General features: G+C 44.7%; 2 protein-coding genes and 1 long non-coding RNA gene across 6 annotated transcripts in view; 2 read left to right on the top strand and 1 right to left on the bottom strand.

The window, feature by feature from the left end:
* Positions 1-8,960, top strand: part of CAPNS1 (calpain small subunit 1) — a 25,715-nt gene extending 16,755 nt beyond the window's left edge. For both annotated transcript variants that reach the window (XM_075608207.1, XM_075608208.1), the window contains 5 exons: positions 26-94; positions 5,610-5,688; positions 8,074-8,190; positions 8,284-8,342; positions 8,457-8,960. In XM_075608207.1, coding sequence (XP_075464322.1) covers positions 26-94; positions 5,610-5,688; positions 8,074-8,190; positions 8,284-8,342; positions 8,457-8,483 — 351 coding nt within the window. In that variant the 3' untranslated portion in view covers positions 8,484-8,960. The remainder of the gene's footprint in view (positions 1-25; positions 95-5,609; positions 5,689-8,073; positions 8,191-8,283; positions 8,343-8,456) is intronic.
* Positions 7,266-20,792, bottom strand: LOC142499191 (uncharacterized). The gene is made up of 4 exons (XR_012802629.1): positions 20,270-20,792; positions 19,644-19,729; positions 10,295-10,516; positions 7,266-9,337 (listed from the first exon to the last, which is right to left on the bottom strand). It is a non-coding gene; the product is annotated as an uncharacterized LOC142499191 (long non-coding RNA).
* Positions 20,467-20,792, top strand: part of SF3B1 (splicing factor 3b subunit 1) — a 45,360-nt gene continuing 45,034 nt past the window's right edge. For 2 of the 3 annotated variants that reach the window (XR_012802628.1, XM_075608206.1), the window contains exon 1: positions 20,467-20,623. Coding sequence is in view for 2 of the 3 variants with exons in the window: in XM_075608206.1 (XP_075464321.1) it covers positions 20,596-20,623 (28 nt within the window). In the remaining variant the exon portion in view is untranslated. The remainder of the gene's footprint in view (positions 20,624-20,792) is intronic. The other variant, XM_075608205.1, reaches the window with a different exon arrangement.

The raw sequence follows: 20,792 nt of genomic DNA, 5'->3' as shown, positions 1-20,792 counted from the left end.
TTGTCACTTAACATCCCCCTTGCAGAGTGACAGCACTGGAAAGCTTGGTTTTGAAGAATTCAAATATTTATGGAATAACATCAAGAAATGGCAGGTAAGTGGGAGGGGGGGTGTGTATGTGTGTGTTGCGGAGAATAAATCTTGACTGCGTAGTGTTTATTTTCTCTCTGGACCTACTGTGTAATTCTCTTAAGTTTTTATTATGCGACTATGCATTTGGCATCTCTGGTTACCATAGTAACAATATTACTTCACAGTAGGTCTAATTGAACTAGTTACATTTTCGTAGCTACGGCTGCAAGTAGTACAGATGATATCATCTGGTTGCTGGGTTATTGAAAGTGACATTACTCTATTTGATGGACTATTTGTCCTGAAGAAGCCACTAGGTGGCGAAACACGTGTCGAATTTTCGTACACTAGTTGTCACTATCGACACTGCGTGTGCCAGAGGACTGCTCAGCTGTGACCTCCTACAGAGAGCTCAGCAGTGCACTCAATGCGCCAAATTGTATCAGGGTCACCTGCTCACTCTACTCTAGGGCTTCTGGTCAGTGTCGGGCTGTCGTAAATACAAAGCCAAACATTATTTGACACAACACTAGACTCGGCTCCTAGGAGGTAGGTAGTCACGGAATTTACAGAAAACTACAAAGCAATCAATCCTCAGGGATTAGGTCTGATATAATTGTATGTGCTATATGCTGATTAAGCCTTGAACATGAGCACATTATACACTTTCAAACCAAAGATATCCTGCATCACTTGTTTGTCATACTGAGGTTTAATTGTTACTGTGATTTTAACACAGTAATCACAGACCTTTGCTAGTTTTAATTCACAGTTCCTTGCAACTGCAGCTTCGTTTTTTATTTGTGTACATGATGAGGTTCAATTCCATGTTTTTGTGATTTTTCTATGTTTGTCAGGGTTGGTGCGCACTTATAATTATTAACACTGTATCATTCCAAGTGTTTGTTACTAGTCTGAGGGTTACATGTCTAGGAACATACCATAATCTCCGAACTAGCTAATTGGCGACAGCACAGGTGAAACAGCTTTGCGCTCTTTTACTTAATTACCTCACACGGGTGTGTTTGTACAAGTAGCGGAATTATTTTAATTGATTCAATAAAAGGTATATTTTAAACATAGAAAAAAGTGGTTGCACTGCTCAACAGTAGTAAATGATGGTATATTACTTTGTAATGTGAAATATGGGTGCTACCTGTGCAAAGTAAGTATTAACCAATACTAAAAGGGAGATATGCGAGTAGAAATGTCACAATTCGCTCCAAAGAGTTGCGTCGGTGCACACAAAATTATAGCTTAACTTGTTATGAGCAAAATAATTAAAATAAATGGCAATAAAATACAATGCTGTGTCAAATATTTGCACTTGGATTGAAAAGTGGTTGAAGGATAGACAACAGAGTTGTCATAAATGGAACTTTTTCAGGTTGAACTAAAGTTGAGAGTGGAGTACCTCAGGGATCGGTACTGGGATCCCTGCTTTTTAACTTGAGCTTTTTAACTTCACCTTGAGCTTGGCATAGAGCGTAAGGCACGTTCTATAGTGCCGTGTGCGCGCTGCGCCGCGCGCGCGGAATTTCCGTTGGCTGACGTTAGTCAGCCTTTCTATTGAAGGGCCGGGCGCGCACGGCAGGGAGAGGGGAGCCGACAGACGGCGGCGAAGATGAAGAAATTTGTCTGTCTGTGTCTGTCAAGGATTGTAAAACAAAAAAAAATTAAACTTTTTTTTTTTTCTTTAAAAAAAATCTATCTAGGACTTTCACTCACACAACCCATGCACACACATATACACACACACATACACTAACCTGCAGCTCCCGGCTCTATATACACGGAAAGCATGCGGCACGTGCACGCGTGTTCGCATAGGAACGCACGGCCGCATGCTGTATAGAACAGCCCTAAAGTCGTAATCTTTGCTGATGACACTAAATTGTGTAAGGTAGTAGAATCAGAGCAGGATGTCATTTCTCTCCAGAAGGACTTGGAGAGACTGGAAACTTGAGCAGGTAAATGTAAGGTTTTGGAAAATAAGAATAAACAGACAACTTACAAATCAAATGGGGGAAAATTAGGTGAATCCTTGATGGAGAAGGATATAAGAGTGCTTGTAGACAGCCAGCTTAGCAATAGTGCCCATTGTCATGCAGTAGCTGCAAAGGCAAGATCTTGCATTTTATTAAATCAGAATGGATGGAAGTAAAGACCACACCTTGAATATGGAGTACAGTTTTTGACACCACTCTTTAGAAAATACATTATGGAACACGAGAGAGTGCAGAGAAGAGCCACCAAATTACTAAAGGGGATGGAAAATCTAACTTATGAGGAGAGGCTAGCTAAATTAGATTTATTTAAATTATAAAAAAGGTGTCCAAGAGGGGATATGATAACTATGTATAAATATATTACGTGTCAATACAAGGAGCTTTCAGAAGAACGATTCATCCCACGGGCAGTACAAAGGACACGGGGTGATCCCTTAAGGTTGGAGGAAAGGAGATTTCACCAGCAACAAAGAAAAAGGTTCTTTACAGTAAGGGCAGTTAAAATGTGATTCATTACCCATGGAGACTGATGGCAGATACAATAGATTATGTTAAAAAAAAGGGTTGGACATCTTTTTAGAAAGGAAAGGTATACAGGGATAATACCAAATAAGTAAACATGGGAAGGATGTTGATCCAGAAATTAGTATGAAGTGTGGAAAGTGGTGCTCACAAAAATCACACAAGGCTCTGTTGAACTTGATAATAAGGTCTTGTATAATTGTCCAGATGTTAATAGGATGATGGACAGAAATCAAACATAATTGGCATAACCTTGGTGAGGTATGTGCCTAGTGACGTCCACCTGACAACCACAGATATTGACACATCTATATGTACCCCAATTCACGGAGAGATGCATATAACATTAATTTAGCTGACCGAACTTATATCAGGACACTATGGCCCATTACCTGCCAGCTTCCAACATCCAGGCAGCATCCACGGCGTGCAATTGTTGTAGTAGAAATCCAGAATGTAGTATGTAGCAGAGCACAGTCAAAATGACATCCAATCTTGGAAAAAAATCCCAAGCAAGCCCTAAATAAGCAGATCAATTTATTACAGGCTCACAGCAATAGGACTAAATGAACGCTCCTACACGTTTCATGCCGAGGCACTTTATCAAGGTGTAAGGACAAACTGAACTGCATACCTGGCTGGGCCACCGAGCGTGATGTCACAAACGCACGACCGCAATGCAAGTCACGTGACGCAGATCCTCATTGGACTAGCTGATTAGGTGACCCACCACTTTATTCATAAAGTTTGTTTTATTGTATAGACATACCACCTGATCCGCTGGTCCAATTAGGGTTTTGTCGCATGCGCGTGACTTGCTTTTCGGTCGCGTGCTTGTGATGTTATGCTCGTTGGTGTGGTGGGTCGCTTGATCTGCTAGTCCAATGAGGGCTTGCGTCGCGTACGCATGACTTGCTTTGCGGTCGTGCTCTTGTGGCGTTGCACTCAGCAGCGTGGTGGGTCACCTGATCCGCTAGTCCAATGAGGATCTGCGTCGCGTGCGCGTGACTTGCATTGTGGTCGCGCGTTTGTGACATCACACTCAGCGTGGCGGTAGGCCAGCCAGGTATGTATAAAAAGGTATGCAGTTCAGTTTGTCCTTACACCTTGATAAAGTGCCTCGGCATGAAACGCGTAGGTGCGTTCATTTAGTCCTATTGCTGTGAACCTGCAATAAATTGATCTGCTTATTTGGAGCTTGCTTGGGAAATTTTTCATTTTTTCCAAGATTGGATGTCATTTTGGCTGTGCTCTGCTACCTACTACATCTCTGATCCAGCGACTAGTCTGATTGCCATTATCAGGAAGGAATTTGTTTCCCCTTATGAGAGATCATTGGATGATATTTCACTGGGGTTTTTGTTTGCCTTTCTCTGGATCAATGTACCGTAAATGCAAATATAGGCTAAATCTCTGATCTAAATTTAGCATAGGTTGAACTTGGGGGGTGTGTGAGTGTGTGTTTTCTAGGAAACCCAGACAACTGGCAAGGTGCTACTGTCAAAGTATGTCCTATAAATCAAAGAGTGGCACTCCATGAGTACAACAAGTGAAACTTTATTATGTATGTACACATCTGGCGGAAAAGCAGAAAAAAAATCTTAGGAAAATATGTACAGCTCAACCCCGTTATAGCACGATCCGCTACAACGCAGATCCTCTTATAACGTGGCTCCCGATTTATAAACATCTCCAAGGGTTTAATAAAAAATATATAACATTCAATGCTTTATTGACTTACCCGGCATCTGCAGCTCTCCTCTCTGCAGCTCTCTCCTCTCCCTGTGTCCACATGTGCGACTTGAGCGTCACATGACCCTTCTCTGACCAATAACAGCCCAACAGTGTCTACATTTTATATAATACACATGCAGGAATCGAACCCATGATCCTTCATATTCTAGTAGCAATTCTCTAGCTGCTACACCACAGCGTTGGTGTGATGATTCTGACTCTATAAACACACTTAACATCTACTGCACAATGCAATCCAATAGATGTTTAGTTTATAGAGTCAGATTTATCACACCAACCCTGTGGTGTAGCAGCCAGAGAATTGCTACCAGCATATGAAGGGTCATGGGTTCGATTCCTGCATGTGTATTGTTTAAAAAGTATTCACTGTTGGGCTGTTATTGGTCAGAGAAGGGTCATGTGACCCTCCTCTGCATTCAAAAGTCAAATGATTTGAAAGCCGCAGGGAGAGGCAAGAGCTGCAGATGCAGGGTAAGTCCTCGCTGATCGTGGAGGCCATTTCACTATCCCGGGTTATAGCGCAGTCTCATTATGTGGACCCCAAGCACCGCGTTATAACGGGTTTCAGCTGTACTATGTTTACAAAGGTAATTGAAATTCTGTGTATTGATGGTAATACACTCCCATTTACATCACTTGAAATAGAGCATTAACAATGTATTGTGGTATCTCCGCTCCAGATCCACCTCGCTCCATCAGTGAGCACCTCCATAATAGAGATTTGCATGAAATGGTGTACATTGTTTTAAAATGATGTTTAAAACAGCTGTCGCACTCACTATAGTAATGATCTTTAAGTCATTCAGGTGGGTCAGAACAATGTTATGCATAGTTGGTACCCTAACGCCACCGTCCTTGGGCTCAATTTTGCTTGACCCTTGCCATGACATCTCCAAAGACCCTGATTGGCTTGTCTCCGTGGCACACAGATGCTCCTTTCGCTGATCTCACCGTTCCAATGATTGCACGGTAGCACCCTACGTGTTTTTGCTGGGCAGCTTCTTGTAGCCATAATGATCCTGGAGAAATGTAGATTCTTTGTAGGTGACCCATAGATAAAGTTGCAAGTGTATAAAGCTTTCTAAACCTCACTGGTTTCTTCTTCATGTGCACAGCTTTTATCCATAAAGAACCCTAATGTCGATCTTTTAAAATCAATCACAACGTATGTATTGTACACAGCAGTACATGGGGCAGTGTCAATATATTGTGATGCTTTGATTATGTACGGATTCTATCCTTCCCTTTCAGGGTATATACAAGAGATATGACACTGATCGCTCAGGGACCATTGGAAGCAGCGAGCTTCCTGAAGCCTTCCAGGCTGCAGGTAAACTACAGGGTGGGGAGGGAGGATAGGGCAAGGCCTTGGAGAGTAGACTCAATGGGGGAAAAGTGGGTGTGGCTGAGTGGGAGGGTTTCTGGGCAGAGAGGAAAACCTGGTTCATTCTATGGGCTCTTATTTATCAAGAGGTACGTGCATGCTGATGCAGTTGCATACAAAAATGTGCATTGTTTGTCTAGTATATGGCATACTTATGTGTATTTCTGCTGTTTTAGAATTTGTCACAAGTTGCGCTTAAAAAAAGACTTGCGCCACCTTTAGGGTGAAGGAAAAAAACTTAAACGGTGTTCCTCAGAGGAAGTGATATCAGTGAGAGCGATAATGATATAATAGTGAAATTTGTGAGCATTCAATAGATATTAAAGTAACAATCCGTGCAAAAAAAGTGAAGAAATATATAAATGCAGCTCAAAAACCCTTTAGGGAACGGTCCACAGTGTACCCTCTTGGTGAGAAGTTTGCAGATAGAAGGGAGTGCAATTCAATCGGTGATATATGAAACAAATCAAAATACAATATAATGCAACAACTTTTGTAACAATGATGGTGTTTTTCTGTGTTGAAGATTTCTTTAGATTCTGGACTCACATTCTTTCAAACAATAAAATGCGTCTCAAACTGTGGCAAATGGATAAAGTGGGATGTCCTATGGATCAGTCCTCTCTCTGTGGTGTGATCTCCCTCAGGGCGGTGCATGGATGTAGAACGAGAAACCAAACATAGTGCGGACCGATAATGGCATTGACAACTTTATCTAATAAAAGGTATATGGATGTACTCTTACATCATAAAAACATATTAAAGGCACATAAATAAAGCGAGTGCTGGTCTCAGGCTCTCGCCGCCAGTATCCTGCTGACCTCACCTACCTTTACCTGTTTGCATCCAAGATCCTCCCACATCGAAGACCGGAAATGATGCGACGGCTGAGAGATCCGAACTGGCGGCGAGAGCCTGAGAGCTGCACTCACTTTGTTTATGTGCCTTAAATATGTTTTTATGATGCAAGAGTACATCCATATACCTTTTTATTAGATAAAGTTGTCATTAGCATTATCGTTTCGCACTATGTTTGGTTTCTCGTTCTACATCCATGCACTACCCTCCATACACCGCCCTGAGTGACATCACACCACTGAGAGAGGACTGATCTATAGGACATCCCACTTCATCCATTTGCCACAGTTTGAGACGCATTTTATTGTTTGAAAGTGAGTCCTGAATCTAAAGAAATCTTCAACGCAGAAAAACACCATCACTGTTACAAACCTTGTTGCACTATATTGTATTTTTATTTCTTTCATATATCACCGATTGAATTGCACTCCCCTTCTGTCTGCAAACGTGCCACCTTTAAGGTGGCAGAGTAAACCAAACGGAGAAAACGTGAAGAAAAGTAATATGTGCCGCATATATTTTAATACATAGTCTTGTGCCGATATGCAAATGTAACTCCGCCCTGACTCCTTACTGCATAATCCCTTGTCGCAGACAGATGGAGTCATATCCAAAAATGGTGCAACTAAGCTTAATACATAAATGCTCCCTGGCGCAGATATATTTAATCACCAGTTGCAATAAAATAACGGCGTTGCACTTTGATACATAGAGCCCTTAGTGCAGGGGTGACCAACTTTTTTTGTGTTTTTTTTCAGGCATGCAAATGTCCACACTATTTTGGTCGGGACACAGTCCTACTGTCCCTTACATACTGTTTAAATTAGTCGCTAAGCTTAAACTAAATAATGCCAAATGTAAACAAGGAGAATAAAAACATTAAAATATATATATTTTAATTTATTCAAAAGAGAAAAACAAACTTGCAATCCTAATTTAAAAAGAATCTGAATTTAAAATGTCTCATTTGTGATTTCTGAACTGCCATTTCAGTTAACGAGTTTCTCAATATTGGCATTGATTTCCGAGGTTGATAACAGAAGCAGACTGCCCACGTGTGCATCTGTCAATACAGATCTGTACTTCTTTTTAACGAAGTTAATTGCAGAAAAATATGCTCACCAAAAAAGTATGGGGAATAGCTTAAATTGAATTTAAATTTAATTATTTAAATATATTTATTTTATATTTTTAATTGTTAAAGAAATTCTTCATCGTGTTTTTCAAAATTGATTTTAATATTTATAAGATTTTCTAGTCAAGTTTTTTTTTAAATTAAGGATTTCGCATTGTTCCTTTTTCTTAATAAATTTTTCCAGTCGATATTTTTTTTTAAATTTAATTTAATTTTGTTTGCTCATCACGCGGGGGGACCTCTGCTTTACGAGTATATGCCGCTCATCAAGACAATCCTATTAATGACATATCTGTGATCCTACACACTGACCATCATTCTCGCTGTCTCTCGCTCAGGTTTTCAGTTGAACCCTCAGTTGTATCAGATGATTATCCGTCGTTACTCTGATGAGAATGAGTGCATGGATTTTGATAACTTCATCTGCTGCCTGGTGCGCCTCGACGCCATGTTCCGTGAGTGACCAGTAACCTGCGTTTTTTCCCCCCTGACCTCCTTGTTTTGCACCTCCCCCCACCCCCTCATTATTTATGCTTTTTCTTTCTCAGGTGCCTTTAAAGCTTTGGATAAAGATGGTGATGGCCGTATTAAAGTTACTATTCAGGAGGTAAGCGTTGGTTGCGGTATTATAAGGGTTATAACCTCGTAAAGACCATTTCTATCAAATGCACCCTTGCCTTGTCTCTCTGTGAAGGCCTCAGTGTCTCTCTCTGTCTTGCAGTGGCTGCAGCTCACCATGTATTCTTGAGTTTGGGGTCTCGAGTCCTGTACCTTGGTGGAGCAGTGAAGCAAGTCCTTATGTCGTCACTTCTGCCAAAACCGATTTCCCTCCCATCCCCCTCTGTCCTTGCTGTATACAGACCTGTGTTTTAGAAATACTGCTGGGGAGGCCTGCATTGCTTTGCTCAGTACTGCCCTATATTACGGGCTCCTGCAGTATAATGATTATAAAGTGTATAAAAAATATATATATCTTGCAATCATTAAAACAGACAGCAGAAAAGGATGCAATATCTGAGCCAGTTCTAGAACTCAAAGGTGTGTGTGTGTGTGTGTATGTGTATACACATACCCACACACACACACACACACACACACACACACCTTCATCCTCTGGTGTGCAGAATCTGACCATGTGCACAAAATATGGCCCCTGTGGTCTCACGCTTTGCCTCTGTCCCTTTCTTCGTAATGCTGACTGAATTAAATGAGGCACCAAAACGGAGCTCTGTCTTGTGGTTTGTTTGCACGCTGGTTAAATGTATGAGGATTTAATGGATTGCAAGCTGGGCATTGTTCATAACGGAGCACTGTGTGCACTTTGTTCAGATACAGCTAATACAGTATAGTAAGGGAAAAGGGAGTGTATTAAGGATATCGGTGAGAATGGATATAAGTGGGAACAGCAGGAACAAATTAACCTAATGACTGACATGTTTAATACATTTGGGATCTCTCTCTGTTTCTCTCGCTTTCTTTCTCTTTTCCTTTTCTCTCCTCTATCTCTCCTCTCTCCTCTCTCTTTTCTCTCCTCTCTCTTTTCTCTCCTCTCTCTTTTTTTTTCTGCTCCGTTCTCCCACTGGATCTTTAAAACACACAAACCTATAACATACAATTAAGAAAATAAGTGGGATCCACGATATCCAAGTAAGAGCTGGAAGTCCAATGATGGTATTCTTGTGAGACCAGGTCCCTGGACAGACCACTTGCAGCACCTAGGACCGTGGAAGCCACAACAAACAGCTCAACTGCTGATCCGCTGGTGAAGTGTCTGATGCGGCTTTGTGTGTGTGTGTTTTTAAATTTGCTGCTGCTGTCTTGGCGCTTAGAATCTCCTGGGCTGATTGGCTGCTAGGTTTCTTATAGGACTTCAGTCCCATTCACAGAATACCTCAACCAATCAGCACGTTGAGTATTTCCACCAGCCTATCGGCGGTTTGCCTACGGTACATTGAAGCTGGGCGGGCATGGATCTCAATTGTGCAAAGGGACATGCGCCAACCTGGCACCTCTGCCACTTAGCATATTAAACTGGGCCAGACTCCTCAGAGTCTGGGGCTGGGCAAATGGTCGCCGGATAGCCCTTATTCATGCCAGGACGTTGGTACTCAAGCATAACTCCAGTACTCCGTCCGCCCTAACACCTTGGCATCTCTGAGACCCGAGCAGACTCGGTGGCAATAAGCCAAATTCCCCAGCACATATACAGTGCATAAAACATATCCCTTTATACACCATGTTCATAAAAATATCCCAAAATTCTTCTAAGTCCCTCGTCCCCTAGTATCTACTGAAAAATTGTGCACGTTCATTTTCAGAACTTCCTGTAAGAAGTTGGCTAAAAAGTTGCTTCAAATAACGCTTAGGTTAAGTTTCAGAGTTGCTTCTAATGTACCGAAGCTGGACTAAAATCATTTCTCCCACAACCTCATGGATGGTTTGAGGGAGACACTACAGACCCCGGGTCTAGGGTGCAGGTCATATTCTGGGGGGGACTCCCACTAAACTAAGGAGCCCTGACTATACTGGGGATACGCATATTCCTATACCCCCTTTTACCTTTCTGGTCTGTGCTGAACCAGGGAGTCCTGGTGGTGAGTCACGTAACTGCTGTCCAGGAAGGACTTTGTCCAGAGGTCTGTGTCTGCGACTCGGTTCCCGGCTACATTTTTGGGGTGACTAGCAACTCTTGTCCCTGGCTAGCTAGACACAATCCGATGACACTTTCACCACAAAGTCCACCCTGAAACTCAGCTTGAGAATCTCCACTGGTTAGCACTCCTGGAAAGGCAAAAGACACACCAATTTTTTGTCGCATATTTTCCATCCAATGCATTGCAGTACATTGTGACGGTGAAGGGGTACCCAGGCCATGAAATAATAAAGGCATTCTGCTCGGCTGGGTTCCCCTGAGTCCCCTGGGTTCCCCTGAATAAAGTGACTGTAGAGTGTCAGTTCTGCAGCCAATGGCTGGCTGCAGTCCTATTAATATGTAATTGTCTAAAATGCGCCAGCTAGGAATAAGGGGCCTCAAGCACTGTTTAAAGGGTTAATTGGGTAAGCATGCCTGTGGTTATGTGGTCGGGCCTGGCATTACAACACTATCTGTGTAACCGCAGACAAGCAATGGATGCCTTAACCGCAAGATAAATTGGTTAAATGGTCTGCGGTCACGAAAGAATGCCGGATTGCAACAATATATAATGTGGTCTCATCATTCAATTAAGGTCAATTGGTAAAGTACGTCTGCGGTTATCGATTAAGGCCGGGCATTGCATCCCGACCCCAAACCACAGACCGGGGAAAAGTTTAACCACAAACCACATCATAGCCCTCACATAATTAAGCAGCTAACTTTTGATAGGAAGGTCCAAGCTTTCTAATTTTTGGTATGCAGAGAGCTAGGGGGTAGACGTATAATCCAGCATAGTTCTGAGACTAACATTTATTTAAAGGCATAAATGAGAAGTAGCTCTGAGTTTAGTATTTTAAAGTTATAGGAACTGGGACATTTACATTTCAGCCAGGCAGGACAGCGGATACATTAAGCATTCACCATTGTCATTTATGATCAGGGATGAGTCATGTATAATGTAAGTCTGGGTTTCTGAGACTCCCTGTGGACCTGACTCCAGAGTGTCTGCAAAAGTCCAGGGCTTCAAAAGACACCAACCTGGGGAAAGTGCTAAATGTCAGGAAATATATATAAACAGTTTGCCTAGCAGATGTCCGGGCATCCTGGAGAAAGGTAGGCATTCTGCTGCCGTGCAAGGGGGCGTGGTCAGGTATGCCAAGTGTGAAGTTAGTGCATGACCCGTGGCATACTGTGAAGTCCTTTTCCCAGCTGCAGGAACTGTTAGCAAACTTGCCATTGGGTGGGAATTCACTCACCACGCCAAGATTGGCTGTGTATTACCCAGATAGGCCTGGGAGGGTGTTATAAGCCCATGCAGGCTATCGGGCGGGTGTTCAACTGTTCTGTAATCTATCGGAAGGTATAGCATGCGGTACAGAGACGATTCCATCGTAACCTAGGATTGTACCCCGCTACGTAAGGTCATTAGGACTAGTAAACGAATTCTGCAAGCGCAGAATGAAGATACTTATTTCGGCGGAGAAACGGGCTGCAAGTGGCGCCCCTAGCCAAAGACGGTTTCGCGTCTCTTGCTTGCGTATCAACCCCACTCCTGGGAATTGATACCTAGAGACTGTATTTTGTGGACTTTCGTTCTGGAAACCATTTATTTCGTTTTACCTCATTGCCGTAAGTGTTATTTTGTAAATCAAGCTGTGTGTGTTTCTTGTGTGAATAAATTACAATTTATTTTATCTCACGTTTTGTTCAATCAAATGATCCTGGTATTTTTGTGGTATAAGCACTGGTCTCTCGTGACACCCCCACAGATGTCTGGGGGCCCTCGGGTGGTTCCCACGGGGTTCTGGGGGCCCTTAGGTGGTTCCCACGGGGGTCTAGGGCCCTCGGGTGGTCCCAGCGGGTCCACGGGATCCCAACAGCTCTGGGGCCCCCGGTTCTTCCACGCTGGTGTCCCCTGTGGGTCTGCAGGTGGTACCCATATTATTATATGTGTATGATGTACCACTATACTACTCAATGGGTACAGGGTAGGTATAGTGGGTCCAGTGTGGGTGGGTAGCGGTGCAGGGTGGGTTAACCCCTCAATTACTTTGAAGAACTGATACTTGGTGGCATCACTTCCCTCCACCCACTGAGTGCCATAATGAATCATTCTGGCCGAAAAGCGCACGTTGGACTCCTTGTCAGTCTTTTTTCCTGACCTGAACATGCCACGGTATGCCTCCAGTGTGAACAAAGCCTTGACATGCCGGTAGTCATCGCTGTCCATTGATGGGATTGCCTGGAAGGACTCCAGGGCTACCCCCGACAATAGCGGTGACAACTGCAAAACCCAGTCCCGTTCTGGTATACGGAACCGGCAACACTGATCTTAGAATGCTTTGAGATATCCGTCGATCTTGTCCATGCCATCCACATACTTGCGAAAGCTGTGGTGGGACGCCTTTGGCCGGGGAGGTTGGGTAGAAGTCCTCCGGGGTCTGGGGGCTGTAGCATTTGAGAGGCGGCAATTAACATCAACCACTGTTTAAAGGTAATTCCCACTCCCCAATTGGCAAGGAGTGTGGTGATCCCTATATCCGGGAGACCACTAACCACTGGGGCTTCCACAGCTCCACTGCCAGCAACATGCTCACTATTCGCTCCCTCGTCACCCCCGCTCTCCTCTGCCTTCACTTCCACCAGGGCTGGAACATCCTCTGGTACTCTGGCTGGGCTAGTGGCCCCTGCAACTGCAGATGAGGTGATACCTACCTCAGGTGAAGGTATTCTCGCTTCATGTTTCTCGAGATCCTCCTCTAGCACTGTCTTTGCCCGACCAGAGGCGGTTGTCGATTAACTCTCACACCAGGCGACAATCCAGGGACGGTCCCAGGACTGGTAATGTCCAGACCGTCAGTTTATTGCCATCAGGCGAAAATGGACAAAGTGACAGAGAGAACCTGTGCTTTTTTTTAGCTTTGTGTAACGTGTGTAAGTCACTACTTGTTTTGAGAGCTTGCAATCTACGAGTTTCTCTTTGTTAGAAGACCCCTCAGGATTTTAAAACATAAAGCTCAATGATCCCACCGCTGCCACCAGTAAATAAGCCTGTCACGGGAGACCAGGCATTTATACCTTTTTACCAGGATCATACATTGAGCAAAATATTTAAGTGAAATAAATTGTACATTTATTCGCAGGAAAAGGCATACACACAATGATACACAAACTACATGAGAAAATACACACTTTCTGGGGGTCTGGGGTACAAAACTGGACTTTCCTAAGTGCAGGGGCTCTTAAATAAGAAGCTTACCCTGACCGGAACATAGCCCGAAATGTCCTGGAACTCAAGTTGGCATGAAGTTCCAGACGCCACCGCTCCCTTCTCTCTGGAGGACTTGAAATTGCTTGACTGGGACTTAGCTCCAAACGTTCTGAAACTAAAAATGGCTTGAAATCCCAGCCGCGACCGCTACGTTCATTTTTGAGAACTTGGGCGCAAAAAGTGGGACTTAGAAAATATTCTTGGTTGGTTTTTCTGAAACCGGCCTCTTGCTATTTCCACAAGCGCATCTTTCGGTTGTATCAAATTTGCCGCTGCTGGTCTTGCGCTGAGAATCTGATGACGGATTGGCTGAGGGATTCTTCTAATATTTCCGACTCAGAGTGAGTCGGCTCAGTTCCTGTGGGCTCTTGTATAGACAGCATGATTCTACTGCTCCAGATAGAGTGTGGACTGGTAGGAGGCAGTTAGTGGTACCCAGGGAGTATAGGCAGCAGTTATTGCAGGTAGCCCACTACATACCACTAGCGGGGCCTCGGGGTCACTCGCACGAGGGCCCGGTTGTTGCAGCATTTCTACTGGCCAGGGGCATCAAGGGCAGTGGCAGAGTTTTGCCGGTCCTGTGATGCCTGCCAGCGAGTAGGTAAGGCAGGTGATCGTGTGAAGGCACCCCTGAGCCCACTACCGGTAATAGGGGAACCCTTCCAGAGAGTAGCCATGGACATAGTGGGACCTCTGATGATCCCTAGCTGGTCCAGCAAATGTTACATCCTTACGGTAGTGGATTTTGACACTAGGTACCCTGAGGGTGTCGTGCTGGCCACCATTGAGGCGAGGGCAGTAGCTAAAGCATTGTTAGTTATTTTCTCTAGAGTAGGATTGCCTAATGAGATTCTAACTGACCACAGGTCACAATTCATGTCAGAATTGTTACAGTGTCTCTGGGATTCGTGCAGCGTGACGCACCAGCACACAACCCCTTACCACCCCCAGACAAACGGTTTATGTGAGAGGTTCAATGGTACCCTGAAGCAGATGCTTCAGGCATCATAGAGGCTGAAGGGAAGGACTGGGAGATTCACCTGCAGCACTTGCTGTTTGCATACCGAGAGGTACGCAAGAATCTACAGGCTTCTCTCCCTTCGAGCTTCAATATGGTCGCAGGGTACGGGGACCTCTTGACCTATTCCGGGAGGGATGAGAAGGGAAGACTACCAATACTGATGCTTCCGTGTTGAAGAATGTGGTAGATCTCAGGGACCGGTTAGAAAGGCTCTTGCGGTTGGCACAGGCTAACCTCAGGGAGGCTCAAACAAAGCAGAAGACTTTGTATGATCAGCATGCCCATTGTAGTGAATTCATCCCTGGGCAGCAAGTGCTTGTTCTGAAGCCCACTCGTCAGAACAAATTGATGGCTTCCTGGTCTGGACCGTACACGGTACTCAGGGGGATGAATGAGTGCAACTACTTTGTACAGTTACATGGAGAGACAGGTAGAAATAGGTTTTATCATATTAATATGCTTAAGGAGTATTTTACACAGAGTGTTGCATCAGTGATGGCTATCTGTAGCCCACCGATGGGGGACCCGGCAAGCAATGGTCTGCCTGATCTCCTAGGGGAATCTAGGCAGGGGGGCACATTAGAGCAGGTTGAGATAGGGTCTCAGCTCAGTGCACAGCAGAGAGTGCAGGCAAAGGCTATGTTAGAGCAGCATAGGGTCCTGTACACAGATAAGCCGGGCAGGACACATATTACTGACCACTCAGTGCACAAGGGATCAGAGACCTCTGCATAAGCATGCCTATCCGGTATCAGCAGAGGTGAAGGGCAGTATAGAGAGGGAAGTGGAGATGTTGGCCGTAGGGGTAATAGCCCCATCCCAGAGCCCGTGGGCTTGTCCGGTAGTTCTTGTGCCCAAGAAGGATGGAACCACTCTGTTCTGTGTGGACTATCGGCAGCTCAATGCTCAAACGGTGTACGATGCTAATCCCATGCCCTGCATGGATGAGCTTGCTGGGGCAAAGTATCTGACTACCATGGATTTGTTCAAGGGGTACTGGTCAATCCCTCTAACCCAGGAGGCTAGGGAGAAATCAGCATTCATCACTCCAAGAGGCCTATATGAGTTTTTGGTTATGCCATTTGGTATGAAGAATGCTCCAGCAACCTTCCAACGTCTGGTCAATAGGTTACTGGAAGGGATGCAGGGTTACGCAAGGGCATGTAAAAACAAAAAACAAAACTGTGCGCTACTACCTAACTACCTATTAAGTATATATATATAGAAATATACACAGTGCAGTGACTATACCCTCAAATAAGTGATGAAAAAATTGAACCACAAATCCCACAGTGAAATAATTATGCATAAAATAATAAATGCCACATAACCGTGTTGGGGATAAGGGCGTCTGCAGCTGTAAACGCAGGGGTGGCTCAGCACCCCACACACACTAAGAGAATGGAAACAAAAGAAAACAGCGCACAACGCCAAATAGTGAAGTAAATTCAACAATATATTATCAGATTAAAAAGGGGGTAATATATCTGCGTACATGAAAAAGATTGGTAAAAGGCATGTAGTGTGTATCACACTGTTTACCACTCGGCAGCTGTTAGCTGTAGATTCAGGTGCTTGTTTCCCTCTGCTGATGCAGCACGGTTGATTCTGGGGCAGGACGTCAGTCTTTCACTCCCAAGGGGATTTCCCTTCATGCAGCCAGGTTCAGCAGCTGGTATTGGGGCTCGGTGAAATCGCTCCGGCTTCCTGGCCGATATGGAGCTGCTCCTATACCTCAGCGGGTATATTCTCTGCACAGAGGTAGGACCGCAGCTCACTGGGGTGCCCTCAGCATGCCACGATGCCGCTCCGTCGCGGGACGCCGTGTAGTGACGTCACTGTCTCCACAGCAGTGGTGGATTCAATAGGGAAGTTTGAACAGTCTTACAAAGTCTCTCATAAGTGTCCAAAACAGCACACAGGATGAAATAAAAACAGGACAGGCCAGTGTATAGACAAAGGCCAATATAGGCAGATATAAGGCAATAGAATGTTACATCCAACGCGTTTCGTAGAATTAACTACTTCTTCAGTAATTCTACGAAACGCGTTGGATGTAACATTCTATTGCCTTATATCTGCCTATATTGGCCTTTGTCTATACACTGGCCTGTCCTGTTTTTATTTCATCCTGTGTGCTGTTTTGGACACTTATGAGAGACTTTGTAAGACTGTTCAAACTTCCCTATTGAATCCACCACTGCTGTGGAGACAGTGACGTCACTACACGGCGTCCCGCGACGGAGCGGCATCGTGGCACGCTGAGGGCACCCCAGTGAGCTGCGGTCCTACCTCTGTGCAGAGAATATACCTGCTGAGGTATAGGAGCAGCTCCATATCGGCCAGGAAGCCGGAGCGATTTCACCGAGCCCCAATACCAGCTGCTGAACCTGGCTGCATGAAGGGAAATCCCCTTGGGAGTGAAAGACTGACGTCCTGCCCCAGAATCAACCGAGCTGCATCAGCAGAGGGAAACAAGCACCTGAATCTACAGCTAACAGCTGCCGAGTGGTAAACAGTGTGATACACACTACATGCCTTTTACCAATCTTTTTCATGTACGCAGATATATTACCCCCTTTTTAATCTGATAATATATTGTTGAATTTACTTCACTATTTGGCGTTGTGCGCTGTTTTCTTTTGTTTCCATTACGCAAGGGCATACCTGGATGATACTGCTGTGTTTAGCAATACATGGGAAACTCACTTGGTTGATGTAGCAGTGGTACTGAAGAGAATCAGGGAAGCAGGACTGAAACTGAAACATACAAAGTGTCTAGTGGGTATGGCAGAAGTGTTATACTTAGGGCACAGAGTAGGTGGAGGGCTTCTGAAGCCAGAACCAACTAAGGTGGAGTCTATAGTTCAGTGCCCAGTTCCTAGGACCAAGAAGCAGGTTATGGCTTTTCTGGGCACCGCTGGTTACTATAGGAAGTTTGTTCCCCAGTATAGTGCCATTGCTAAACCCTTGACTCACTTGACACAGAAATGACTCGGTTTTGGTAGCCTGGTCTCCTGCCTGTGAAGAATCGTTTCAGGCACTGAAGACAGCACTGGCTAGTGCTCCCATCCTGGCTGCACCTCATTACACAAAGAATTTCCTTGTGCAGACCGTTGCCTCAGACTATGGTATCGATGCTGTGCTCAGCCAGGTGGGTGAGGAAGGGGGTGAACACCCCATTGTGTACCTGGGTAGGAAACTGCTACCCAGGGAAGTGGCTTATACCACAATCGAAAAGGAGTGCCTGGCCATAGTTTGGGCGCTGAAGAAATTGCATCCCTATTTGTATGGCAGGTCCTTTACAGTGATCACGGCTCACAATCCTTTGAGTTGGCTACAAAGGATGTTGGGGGAGAATGACAAGTTACTATGCTGGAGCCTTGCCCTTCAACAACTGACTTTACCATACAGCACAAGAAGGGTAGTGAGCATGGTAATGCAGATGGACTCTCCCTACAGGACATTCCCAGCGAGTCACAAACCTCAAGAATTTCCAGTGACTGCCACAGAGCCTTCATCTTGAAGGGAGAGATTTGATAGTGAGGTGGTAACTAGGCTCTCAAAGGTTAAAGCCATTTGGTTACCTCTGATCCATGTATTGGGGTTTAAGAGTGTCAGCTCTTGAGCCTAACAGTTTTATCTGTATAATGTACTTGTGCGACAAACAATAATTTTTATGTTTTTGCCTTTCAGGGATGCCAGCAAGCAGGGATTGCTAGGGTATGAGTTTCAAATGGGGTTTTGCGGAGAAAGTGTTGTCAGAATGTGTCTAGGTAGTCGGAGTCCAGAGTTGCTGGATACCCCAAAAATGTACCCGGGAATCATGCTTGATTCTCGGATACACATAGGCACATTGTCCCGGCAATATTTTCCCTCGAAAATGCTTGCGTGACTCACCGCTAGGGTTCCCTGCTTCAGCATAGCCCAGAATGTGCAATGCAATGTGTTCCTGGAGCTATGAGAGGTCCCTAGGTTAAGAGGGATACCAAGTTAATGCCCAGGTAACTCAGAATTGGTATAGAGTTTCTGTGGTGGTCCAACCATATATAAGGTTGAGAGGGGATTTTTAACGTCCAGTCCAAGTCTATTTTATAGTGTGTGGAATATAGGCTGGTAGAAAATAAAGTGCAGCTTTCTATTCTTCATACCCAGAGACTTAGGATATATAAAGTATATTTTAGTAACAATGATTTAATAGTGTATGTACTGTTGTGCACGGTATTATGAGCTGGGACTTTCAGAACCAATGTTCTGACAGGCCACTGGGCTACCAACTTGGTACCAGTAAGGCTGCGGTTATAGTGCCGGTGACAGCGATGCGACGTCGCGGCAAAACAAATGCATTGCCGTTGTCGCGTGCGCTTATAGTAAGAGCGTCGTGACGGAGCCACGGATTGGTTGCGATCGCTGGAAGTCATCGCTATTTGATTTTCCAGCGACCGTCGCGTCACCGTCACTATAAGCGTAGCCTAAGGCCTTGGACATGCTTACCGCTGGCGTGCTGAGGCTCAGGGAAAGCGGGTGCTTTCCCAGGCCTTGCGGTTGCTTGCCCTGCACGCCGTCAGTGGGCGGGCCGGGGGGGGGGGGGGGGCAGTGTCGTCACGGAGCTGGTTCGCTCTCATTGGGCGAACCGCTCACGTGACCGGCCTGTTGCGCCGGCAAGCGGGGGAATTTTAAAATTCCCTAAGACCTACGCTTCCGCGCGCTTGCGGAAGCGTAGGCGAGCCCCTACTAAAGCCGCTCTAATTGCGGCTGTAGGGGCTGAGTGCTGAGCGGGAGCGAGCGTCAGCACGCTTCAGCAAGTAAGCAGGTAACATACATTTCTCAATGTATGATCCTGGTAAAAAGGTGTAAATGCCTGGTCTCCCCCTGTGACATAGATTTTATCAAGCGCAGGGGGCGCGAAACGTGTAGGGGTTTTATCTAGGTAAGCTGTCCGTGTGATCTTAATAAATCTGTTTTTTTTAATGGGAGTTACCCGTGGTTGATCCTCTGTCTTTTGGTCCTGTTGTAGCTGTGCTTCGTTTCTACAGAATTTGCTTGGAGTCTACAGCCAGTTAAGAGCTGCAATTTAATAGAAATAAGAGATCATACCCTATATATTATGACCCAGGCGTTACTTACCTGACGGGGTTTCAGGAAGGTATTCAGTACCTACCAACCCTTTGTATATACCGTACATTGGCTGAATCTCCTGTCTCCTATATAGTGCTTACCCACCGAGGCAATTTACTTAGATCTGCAATAATAGCTGTATAGTGAATTACATTGTATCCCAACACAATTTGTAACTGCCATCATTTATAACATTGTTACAATTGTAGCTAGTGTTCACAGGGATTTAATGTTGGTATGTTTCAAACACATTAATATATACTAACACTATATTACCAACATTATTTACATGATAGTCACATTATTTTTTCCCTCAGCCGAAGGAACAATTTTTGTACCATATGTCCCACCACTTTCCTATGGTTTTAATAAATTACATTGTGTTTCTCTTCAAGTTGTCACTGGTCCGCTTATTTATGTGCTGTGATTTATTTCAGCGAAATAGTCAATGCTAAGTATTAATAGCACAGGTGTGCACCACAAATGTACCTCTTTTGAAGATCCTCTGACCGCCTGTCATTTGATTTTCTAATTGGTTATCCAACACTTATGTATGCTCTAAAAACAGAAAAGGTGAGTGGAACGGCTATTTTCAAACTTGAATTGCGCTTGAGGATTGTGATTTTAAAAAAAATAGGGCGTTTATCAATCACTAACCATCTCGATGGTACTACAAGTAATCGCCGAAAAACAGAGTAGCCCGCCCAGTTGAACCAGATGCAGTTCTCCAGGGCGCATGCGCGCACGGGGAGCTATTGAATAGCGGAAGCAGCAGTGTCCTTAATTTTAGTTCCGTTGCTGAGCTCTCTGACAAAATGGCGAAGGTTGCTAAAACTCACGAAGGTAAGCAACAGAAATACGAATAGGGCAATTTATATTTTCGTAACTATTTATTATGCCTTTCGTTTTACCTCTGACTACGTAAAAAATTATATTTAAGCGTGCAATGACTCTTGGGTGGTACTGTATAGTGCGTGAAAAGGGTTTGGCGAGGCTGCGTAGTTAGGCCCGT

This window comes from Ascaphus truei, chromosome 7 (genome assembly GCF_040206685.1).
Source record: "Ascaphus truei isolate aAscTru1 chromosome 7, aAscTru1.hap1, whole genome shotgun sequence".
In the NCBI taxonomy this organism is placed as follows: domain Eukaryota; kingdom Metazoa; phylum Chordata; class Amphibia; order Anura; family Ascaphidae; genus Ascaphus; species Ascaphus truei.
Note: the sequence above shows the minus strand (reverse complement) of the source record. Positions and strands in the feature narration are given on the sequence as shown.